Source organism: Myotis davidii, unplaced genomic scaffold (assembly GCF_000327345.1).
Source record: "Myotis davidii unplaced genomic scaffold, ASM32734v1 scaffold162, whole genome shotgun sequence".
In the NCBI taxonomy this organism is placed as follows: Eukaryota; Metazoa; Chordata; class Mammalia; order Chiroptera; family Vespertilionidae; genus Myotis; species Myotis davidii.
In genome coordinates this window covers 4766727-4777940 of record NW_006300036.1, presented here as the reverse complement: position 1 = coordinate 4777940, position 11214 = coordinate 4766727, and the positions used below count along the sequence as shown (strand labels likewise).

At 37.0% G+C, this 11214-nt stretch overlaps 1 protein-coding gene across 3 annotated transcripts in view; it reads left to right on the top strand.

Moving 5' to 3' along the window:
- Window positions 1-6: 6 nt before the first annotated feature.
- The window catches only part of SYDE2 (synapse defective 1, Rho GTPase, homolog 2 (C. elegans)), a 43446-nt gene continuing 32238 nt past the window's right edge, over window positions 7-11214 (top strand). For all 3 annotated transcript variants that reach the window (XM_006776252.2, XM_015572122.1, XM_015572123.1), the window contains exons 1-2: window positions 7-556; window positions 9631-10329. In XM_006776252.2, coding sequence (XP_006776315.2) covers window positions 49-556; window positions 9631-10329 — 1207 coding nt within the window. In that variant the 5' untranslated portion in view covers window positions 7-48. The remainder of the gene's footprint in view (window positions 557-9630; window positions 10330-11214) is intronic.

The window sequence follows — 11214 nt, the reverse complement described above, 5'->3', positions numbered from 1 at the left end:
TGGTCGCCTCCGGGGGAGCCGTGGAGAGGCCGCCTGCGGACTCCTCGGATGCGCCCGTCCTGCAGCAGAAGCCTCGAGAGCCTCCGGGTAGGTGCGAAGCCCGCGCCCTTCCAGCGGTGGCCGAGCGACAGCTGTATCAGGTGCGGCGCGCGCGGGGACCGGGACGAGCCCCCGCCACGTGGAGGCGGGATGGACGGCTGGAGTGGAGGCAGCGCGCCGGCCGCGGCGCCATACGGCCTCCCGAGTCCCCGCTCCAAGGACCCGGGCCGTTCCCCGGGAAGCACTTTAAGGGATTCTGCGGGCTCCCCTGTGATCGGAAGCAAAGGAGACGACCAAGAGGGGCTCCCCTTCCTTAAGCCGCCCGCGGTGACAGTCAAGAAGCTGCAGAAGTGGATGTACAAAGGACGCCTGCTGTCCCTGGGAATGAAGGGTCGCGCCGGGGCGACACCCCCCAAAGTCACGGGAGCGCAGGACGCCTCTCCAAGTCCCGGAGCTTTGAAAATGCGGGAAAGCCAAGTCCTGTCGGTGCCCCCAGACGAAAGAATTACGCTGACAGGTAGGACAGTTTGCAGTCACAATGCTAACACTCCCAACTTCAATGTTTACTAACGAGGCTTCTGTCTTTAGGGCGAAGAATAAGGTATGTTTTTGCAGACAGGTACGTGCCGGTGCCAGAGTAAGTGTCATGTAAGTGGCAGCTTAATGCGATTTCGGGCTTATTTAGTAGAAAGCATTCACTGGTTTTGCTTTTCTTTTTTCAAGACGGCGGGCATGAGGAACTTGGGGGCTTTTGTTTTTTTCTTCTCTATGAACCAGTGTGCCTACTTCCTAAGCACAACAGTGAGCAAAGGTTAAGTTCACCACACACTTTTAGTAGGTTTGGAGTTGGGCGGTGCTGCCTTGGTTTTTATTCTTTGTAGCTCTAGGCAAATCCGTAGACTTGTGGTGTTTGTGCATTTGAATTTGTTCCAAGGTGGACTTCACAGGTTTCATAAACTGTCATTTTGCTCATTATACCTTTTCTCTCCCTCTTTCCCAGGCGCGTGTGCACACATACACACAACCCAAAAACAAAACCCAACCAACCAACCAACCAAACTCTATGATAGTAACATTTCTTTTTAGTCAGGTAGGATTTCGAGTACTTCTCTCCACCTTTCCCTCCCCGCCGCCCCCCCCCCCCAAATAGAACAAAGTAAGTAATTCTTTTTATTGTGGAAAACCAAGGGCTCTAGTATTTTAATCAAAAGGAAAATGTCCCTTATGTACTTTTTAAGAAACTGTAGACATTTAAAGTCATTTGTAAACTTAAATATACTTGTCCTTAGAATAGGATTTTGATGCCTATTTTTTATGTGTGTGGTATTTAATATACACTGAAAGCTTAGGTTATCAGTTCTAGAAATCTCTTAATTATAAGCAAAAATTCTCTTCTAAAAGAAGTATGATACCTTCAAATTGAGCCAAAAACAAGATGATCTTTTGAATTACCCTCTTAAATATAAAGATTTTAGTAGACATGACTTTAGTAAACTCCTTAAAAAGTCAGGAGTTTTTAAAATATTGAATGCTGAAATGTAAAAAGTATTCACAGTACTTGGCAGTTTCTCTGGTAAGAATTACAAATCTTACAGGACTGGGTTTGTACACATTAACTTTGTTTAACCAATAAACACAAAACAGTGGGGAGAAGCAAAGTTCACAAACCTTCTAGTCGAACAATGAGAACAAATCAAATGACTCATTTAAAGTGTATAGAAACTTGAAGTTTCTTTGAATCTATAAATCTCTGTCCCACACCTGTCAAAAAGTTCCCTCAAATTTATTCCATTTCACTTGAATAACAGGATAGTAGAATGCAATTTGTGTGTGTGTGTGTGTGTGTGTGTGTGTGTGTAGAGAGGTGTACTTTAAGCTAAGTTCAAATTAAAATACACATTTCAGGAGCAAAGTATTTGTAATCATTTATTGCAGTTTATTGCCGTTATAACTTTACCTCCCCTGATATTGGTTCAGTTAACTCTTTGTAGGACAGTTAAATTTGAGCCACAACAACAATCTGTATAAAACTTCAAATATATTTTTTATCCTTGTGGCAAAGGTTAAACATTTACCATCAGATGGCTTCTAATGGCCTCAGTTGTAGTGTAAACATTCAAGGATTTTAGAAGCAATAATAAATGTAACCTTTACAAATAAATTGATTTTGTTTTCATTGTGAAAATAATTAAATGAAACAAACTTTAAAAGAAATTAAATTGAGCCCTAGTTGGTTTGCCTCAATCCCCAGTGGGGGGCGTGCAGGAGGCAGAGCCAATCAATGATTTTCTCTTATCATTGATGTTTCTATCTCTCCCTCTCCCTTCATCTCTGTAATCAATAAAAATATATTTTGAAAAAAGAAATAAATTAAAATGAAACGTTAGAATTACTATGTGATGGTGTTTTAGATATTTTACAAGATAAGCAAAAGCTTAATCTCTGGTTTAAACAACTTTCTCTGGTTACTTCCTTTCAAATCATCAATTCATCTTTTATAAAATATAAAAATAACTTGTGCAATGTTTACATATCTAGTGTAGATTTGAAGAGTTTATTATTTTAATACCTATATTTTTGAAGGTTAGTCAAAGTTATTAAAATCATCCTGGATACTTTATGTGGTTTGCATATAATCTTTATTACCCTCCTCCCCCTATGAAGGTATTGCAACTGTCATTGAACAGCCCCCAAAGAAACAGAGGGGTTGAGTTGTTTGCCCAAGGTCACTCAAACTAGTGTATTATTTGTATATATTAGTATATGGATTCAAACTATTATGAGGATTCAAACTCAGGTCTTTATGACTCCAAAACCCCTATTTATATAAAGTCAAGAGACTCTAAAGTTCTTTAGAAGTTTGAGTCAATTAATTCTATTAAATTGCTTGGATTGAGGAGATGGATGGAATTTCAACAAGGCTTAGAAGGGTAAGTAACTTTCTCAAATTTGCAAAGAAGATGGGGGCATTGTAGAATAGGTTTTAAGACATTTTTTCATCAACTGCTATATCCATTTTAAATCTTTACCTTTAAATGCTTACTTAGTTCAAATTGATGTTACTTGGATTCTACTTTTAAATCATGTTTTCTAAAAAATTAATTGGGCCCTAGCTGGTTTGGCTCAGTGAATAGAGCATCAGCCTGAAGACCGAAGGGTTCCGGGTTTGATTCTGGTCAAGGGCACATGTTTGGGTTGTAGGCTTGGACCCCAGTGTGGGGCATGCAGGAGGCAGCCAATCAATGATCTCTCTCATCATTGATGTTTCTATCTCTCTCTCCCTCTCCCTTCCTCTCTGAAACCAATAAAAATATTAAAAAAGAAATAAAAAAAATTAATTGGGCAGTCCAGATGAATCAGTACATTCTTGGTTGTATAAAGATATTAAATTGCCTAAAAGGTTTATATCCATTTTTCTATACAATATTATGAGTATATTTTCTTTCAAAATACAGTTCTATTTAGAATTTATAACAGAATAACTATATAATGGAATAGAGATACCTATGTAGGTATTTAAAAAATTTTTGAGACCACATGTCAAATGGGAGTCAAATGGTATTTTATTTTGATTTCTGGCTCCTACTAAGAACCACTAAAACTTTTAGTAGTATAATAATGCCAGTGATTTGATGCAGTTAGGATGTAATGTTCACAGATTGGCCAATTTGTTCCTAATTGGGATGGTTATTTACGAAATCTAAAGTCATTACACATAGTAAATATTGTCAAGTTTCTGCAAGTCTTGATATTACAAAGGAATTTTAACCTATTTGCCAACTATACTTCATTATAAGTCTTTATAAATAAGTTTTTAATTAGTATATAGTACTCAGAAATAGATTCATTCAAAAGTTTCAGGTTGAGCTATTTCATCCTTTTACCACTTTAAAAAATAATTAGCCTTACTTTGACTCAATTTTTCTTGATTCATGATGTGTGAAAGAAAAAATTTAGGACATGTAACTTGTTAATATTTTGTCTGTAATCTTTAGACAATTCTTTTAAAATATTATTAGCAGATATGATCTTGTGCAGTATATCTTAAAGAGAAGTTGACACTTTAAAAAAATTTTTTTTATTAATTTCAGAGAGGAAGGGAGGGAAGGGCAGGGAGGAACTATACTTTAATTTTTTAAAAATATATTTTTATTGATTTCAGAGAGGAAAGAAGAGGGAGAGATAGAAACATCAATGATGAGAGAGAATCACTGATTGGCTGCCACCTGCACAGGATCGATCCCACAACCCAGGCATGTGCCCTTGACTGGAATTGAACCTGGGACCCTTTATCTGCAGATCCACGCTCTTTCCACTAAGCCAAACTGGCCAGAGCAGAAGTTGACACTTTTAATGCAGATACCCATCTGTTCTCTTTTCACACCTAATTTCTTACCTTTATGAGATAAATTATCTTTATGCATTTTTCCAACAAATTCTTTTATGCATCTGCCCTTTGAGATAAGTAGCTATAGGCATATACTTTTTGACTGTCTTCTAGTTTTAAATCCCTTTCCGAAAAATTCTGCCAGTGTGGCCCTAGAAGCAAGTTCAGTTCTTTGTTGTTCTGTGTGTTTGTTTGGGGAAGAGTGGCATAGAACATTGATGTTGCTGCGGGCAGGAAAACCTAGAATTACAAATTCAGTAGAAGGTCCTGTGTTGATTGGGAAGTCCTACATTTCTAAGTAGTGTTATTGTTTTGAGAATCACTAAGGATATTTTTCTAGACCTTTGCCACTCAATGTGTATGTGTGTTTGTGTTGTGTGTTTTGTGTGTGTGTGTGTGTGTGTGTGTGTGTGTGTGTGTGTGTTTCAGTTATAGAGCAGTGCTTTTCAAGTTTAATGTGCACATGAATTCCCTGAAAATCTTGTTAAAATGCAGATTTCATATGTGTGGGCATGGGACCAGAGAATCTGCATTTTGATGAATTCCCAGTAAGGATGCTGCTGTTTGGTACTCTTTTGTTGTTGTTGTTGTTGTTAATCCTCACCCGAGGATATTTTTCACATTGATTCTAGAGAGAGTGGAAGGGAGAGAGTGATTCTAGAGAGAGGAAGGGGGGGAGTGAAAGGGAGAGAGAGAGAGAGAGAGAGAGAGAGAGAGAGAGAGAGAGAGAGAGAGAGAAACATTGATGTAAGAGAGCCACATCAATTGGTTGCCTCTCACACCCACCCCAACTGGGGGAGAGGGGATGAAGCTGCAACCTAGGTATTGTGCCCTTGATGGGGAATCGAACCCGAGAACCTTCAGTGTGTGTGTGCTGATGAGCATGCTGGCCTAGGCTGGTACTCATTTTAATTAGTAAGTTTCTACAATTCTCAGTCTCCCTAATCACCTATCTTAATACATTTGTTAAACTTTTGAAAAACCATACTTTATTCTGATGTTGATACTAGCGCTTACTAGAGAAAAGCACTTGAGCTCTTTCTGCTTTAGTTTTATAAGTATGAGTTTATACTTACTGCTTATATATGACAAGCTGAAGCAGTTTCCGCCATATTGGTCTGATCTTTCACCAATAAAAATGAGACTTTGGAATCTGCAAACCACATAGTATGGTGGTAAACCATAGAGGTTCTGGGTTCCTAACCAGATCCTCCACTTACCAGGCTTGTGACCTTGGACAAGTTACTCAACTTGGCAAAGCCTCCGTTGCTGTGAGACTGAAAAAAGATCATCTATTTGGTACCATGCCTGGTGCTTAGCTGCTATCAAGAGAAAGGCAAACAGACTTTGTGAGCATACTGCCCTGCTCAGACCATTGGGATTCTGGATGGAGAGTGAAGTAATCAGAGGGTGAGGAGTACTGCCTTGCAGAGCATTGGGAATTGAGCTAGAGTATACCCCTTTAGGGGCACTTATTTATTCTACTCATCTTTTCTTTTCGGCTTCTTTTTTCTTGCTCCTCCTCATTACTATTGTAGGTCTGGAAACAGTCTCTACATTTTCTTCTCTACTTTCCTGTCCCGAAAGCTAACACACAGCTTTTTTCTTAAGGGTTTTTATTGCCCTCACAAGGGAGGGAAAAGAAAAGATAGAAACAGCACTTTTTCCCTTTTCATTGTACTCTGGCCATTTAGATTTATCTGGAAAAGATTATTACCTAAGGCTAAGGCTTTTATTCTAGACATTTCTTCTGGGCTCTCCGACTTGACTCCATGAGCAGGGCTGCTTGTATTTATGTAAATTTAAATACAAGGTTCATGAGAATACTTTTACTTAGGTTTTTAAAAGAGAAGTATGCAAAAGCACAGTTTGTTTCTGTAGTAGGAATTTTAAAATGATGGAGAGAAACCTGTATATATTATACATTTTCAGTGAGAGTTGGGATACATAATTTCTCAGAAAGTTTGTTGATGATTAAATGTTTAGTAATAGTGAGTCATCTAGACTTACTATGAAATAAAAGTTGAGAGCACAAAATTGGCTTGAGTAGTTCACCACTGTGTAAATACTTTTCTGAGTAATAAATTTTAATTACCACTTCTGGATTTTCTTGTAGGTATTTAAAGTAAAATGACTTTAATTAGAATCTGATAATCATAACATAACATGTGCACTAATAAGAGAATAAAGACTTTTTGCCTTGTAACTTTGCATAGTTTTTAAAAAAAAATTAATTTTCCATTCTTTTTTATTTTTTATTTTTTTATTTTTATTGATGTCAGAGGAAGAAAGAGGGAAAGAGAAATAGAAACATCAATGATGAGAGAGAATCATTGATTGCCTGCCTCCTGCATGCTCCCCACTGGGGATCAAGCCCGCAACCTGGGCATATGCCCTGACCAGGAATCGAACCGGCGACCTCTGGCTTTCTGGGTCGACGCTCAACCTTTGAGCTACACCCGGCTGGGCTGCATACTTATTTTTATATTTTTTCTTGTTTTTACATTTTTTAACTTTTACTTTATATATATACACAGATATAAAATCTGAAGTTAAAGATAAGTTTTGAGTTTATGTCAATAAGGTTTAACATTACTTTTAGCATAAAAAGGGAATGAAGGCAAGATTCCAAATACCTTTCCATTTCTGTGTAATGTGCATTCATATGCACCCATTTAACTAACTGTGATGCAAATGGAGTGATTTAAATTATTTATAAGTAATTGCTGAAGTAAAATTTATTATTAAAATTTAATGTGTTGCTTATATTCAGGATTTTTTTTGTGTGTGAGAGAGAAAGAGAGAAACATTGATGTGAGAGAGATACATTGATTGGTTGCCTCCTGGGCTGGGGATCCAACTTGCGACTCTGGTACATGCCCTTGACTGGGTTTGAGACCCTTTGGCATGTGGGCTGATGCTCTGACCACTGAGAACACCAGCCGGGGCTATAGTCAGTTTCAAAACTGAAAAAATTGGACTATCAGAAATTATTGTGATGCTCCTATCTATATTTAAACTCTAGTCTCACATATTTTGAAATATTCAGCAATAGCAATGAAACTATTTGGTTTCAAGTTTTTGCAGTGTGTAGTTTCATGAAAAATAATATCTCATGGTATAATTTATTCCCTTTAATAATACACATTCATTAAATGCTTATATTTATAGAAGTATTAAATTTGCTTTATTTTTCTCATTGTAGTTCTGGAATGTAGCAGTACAAGTAGCAGTATGTTGATAGTGTAATTGTACTATAGTAGGATTCAAAATAATATGTTAACCTATATAAGATTTTGCATGTTTTTAGAGACATCTGAGAGAAAGGTAAAATAAGTTGTGGATCATAGCAATTGTGAGTTGTATAATTTTACACTTTGTGCTTCAAATTTATAATTGTGTCAGAACTACATATAGTATCCTGTAAAGGTCTGAAATGTTATTAAATAATATGAGACTTGGTCTTAAATGTAAAATAGATCTAGATTTCAGTGCACTTGGCAGAAGGATGTACTCACTAAAACCCCAAAAACTACAGTGATTCTTGTGTATGTGTTGAATTTCAGTTCTGAATTTTAAGTGTAAAGGAGACAGAACCAAAGACCGACCTTTGAATCTTCAGGTTTTTGTTAATGAAATTAAACTAGATCAATTCAAGATATATATTGAACATCTGTTACATGTTTGCATGTTAAATCCTGGACGTTGGAGGTGGGTAGCCCTTCCTCGTGGCCCAGGTGTACTACTACAGACTTTGAAGTCAAAGGAGTTTGAGTGCTGCCTCTTCCATTTTCCCACTAGGTGACCTTGGGCAAGTTACTTGACCTTTCTGAATAGCATTATACAGTTTTCTAATGTTACTAGCAGCTACCACCCTATAAGGTTAGCCGGGTTAATGTTATCACCATGTCCAGAGAGGGTTGCCTACTTCCCTACTTCTAGTGGGGATCAGGAAGACTGGTAAGAGCATGGATTTTAGGATTAGAGAGTTTACATTTGCATTCTAGGGCTACCACCTTGACCATATTGCACATATTTTTTGAGGCTCGTGAAAGTAATGGTGCCTGTCTCATTGGATTCTTGTGAAGGTAAAATGAGGTTAAGGGCTTTCTTATTGCTTTATCTCTCATACCTGGCACAAAATAGGCACTCAGTAAATGTGTTGAGCAAATAAATGTCTGGCATAGTAGGCATTCATGGGAGCTTTCTTCCCTTCTGATTCTGTTCATGTCTCTGGAACTAATTGAACTTGAAACTCAATTTGTTAAAGATATTTTATTTGTCTATTCATCTGGCTGGTTGGGTAATGTTTACAATTAAAAAAGATAAATGTACATTTTTAAAGGATTTTTTTTTCAGTAGAAGGGAGGTTACTGAAAGCCTTGATTATGCACGAAATAATCTTTTGGGTGTTATTTTTGCCTTATATATTTAGAACTTAAACACTGCATGAGATGCTACTGCGTTGTATGGTTAGGAAACAACTGTTGAAATCTTAACAATCAGTAAGGCATTTAATAATGAGTAAGGCTCACTTATTTTGCTCAAAGTTAATCTTCATAAAGGTAGGAATATTACTTGTGTTTTCTCAAGAACGTTGAAAATTACTCAAATATTAAAGGCATATTGTGTACAATGCATTCTATATTAGCTTTTAATGAAGTATGTTTTGCTTAGGGTAAGGCTTTGTCAGCCCTAGCATGTTAATAAAGACAGTCTCAAGTTTGTCTATCCTTTTTCTTAGAATTCTTATGACACTTATACTCGCAGTCTGAGTTAAAAATAATATAAATAATCTTTAGGTGGAAAATCCAAATTTTTTCTTGTTCAATTTTAGTCTCCGAATATGATTAATATTTACTTTTCTTTTTATCCTTTTTAAAAAATATGTTTTTATTAATTCCAGAGAGGAAAGGAGAGGGAGAGAGAGACAGAGAGAAACCTCAATGATGAGAGAATCATTGATCAGCTGCCTCCTGCACACTTTCTACTGGGGGTTGAGCCCGCAACCTGGGTATGTGCCCTTTCCTGGAATCAAAGCTAGGACCTTTTAGTCTGCCGGCCGACACTCTATCCACTGAGCAAAACCCCCTAGGCTCTTTTTATCCTTTTAAAAATCGTACTTGAATAACTGATCTCAAGGGACATGTCTTTCTTGGTATACCAGGCATTATATTCTACCGTCTTTTTTTTCTTCAAAACAGATTTATTTGAAAATGTATATGGTTCTACAATGAAAAGAAGAGAACTTGATGATTTGAAGGGTAATATTGGATTCAGAGATCATAAGCCACTTAACAGTATCACTGTGTCAAAGAAACGCAATTGGCTATATCAGAGTACTCTGCGACCTTTTAATTTGGAGGAAGAAGAAAATAAGAAATACCAACAAATAAGCCATTTACCCATCTCACCTGTCTCTCCACGTAAACATCAGCTATCACAACCTTTCCTCAAATCATCTGAAGAGTATTGTAGGTATGTGGGATGTAATGATACAGATTCTTCGTTATCAAGAAACTGTTCTTTAGACTTCAATGAGGAAAATGATGCAGATGATGAAGGGGAAATATGGTACAACCCCATTCCTGAGGATGATGACGTTGGCATATCAAATGCTTTGAGTTTGGGTGAGGCGAACTCTGCTGTTCTGAAGTTTCCTGCTGTCAGTTTGAGAGTATTGGCCAGTAGCGACCTACTAAAAGCAGAGCCGCATCCTGACGACTTGCTGTGCTCTTCTGAACACACAGGCAGTGTTCAGACCACACAGTCAAATGCAGTGAAGCCTGTAGATTCTAACCATTCCACAGAATTTGTGCAGCAGTATAAGCAGAGGCTTGGACACAAGACACAAGACGGTATAATGGTGGACGACAATCCCATGTTGAAATCTCCGTTTGCAGGTAAAGATGATCATATATCTGCCTTTTCTTTCTTCACATTTTTCAATTCTTTGGTGGTAGTTAAAACTAAATATAGATGTCTATTGTAGCTATGTACTTTTCCTTACAGAGTGAATGTCTTTTCCTGAAAATAAAACTCCAAATCATTTATAAGCATTTTATATACATGGCGATTGTTTTTATACACTTGGGTTTGTTAGTGTATTGATCTTTTGAGATAGTAATTATTTTTCTCTTAGTTGAAAGAACGGCATGATGGGAAGTAGAAGAGAAAGATATATTTTTTGTTTAAATCTTATTTAGTTTCATTCATTCATTCATTCATTCACACCAAACCTGGCTACAGCTGAAAAGTTGCATTTTCAGTGTACCAGTAGGCATTAGGTTGCACTTTTAGGCCTGTGTCTCCTCAACAAAGAAAAGGGAGAAGAGAAAAAGAAATGAGAGATAGAAGAAGTAAAGACTTTGTAGATAAGCTCTACGATCGTTATGAAATCCAGAAAGGAGAATTGAAATTTGATAAATATTGGATTGAACCATGTGAAATTTCTGATATTCAACCATTTTTTTTCTTTTTCTGGTTATCTCTCTCTCTGAAATGAGAGATAGAAGAAGTAAAGACTTTGTAGATAAGGTCTATGATCGTTATGAAATCCAGAAAGGAAAATTGAAATTTGATAAATATTGGATTGAACCACGTGAAATTGCTGATATTCAACCATTTTTTTTTCTTTTTCTGGTTATCTCTCTCTCTCTTTTTTAAATTTTATTGTTTAAGGTATTACAAATAGTAGTACATATGTCTTTCTTTTTTTTCCCCACTGACCTCCCCCCATTCAACCATTTTTGATCTGCAAAAAACCCCAGTATTTCATATAGTTTAAC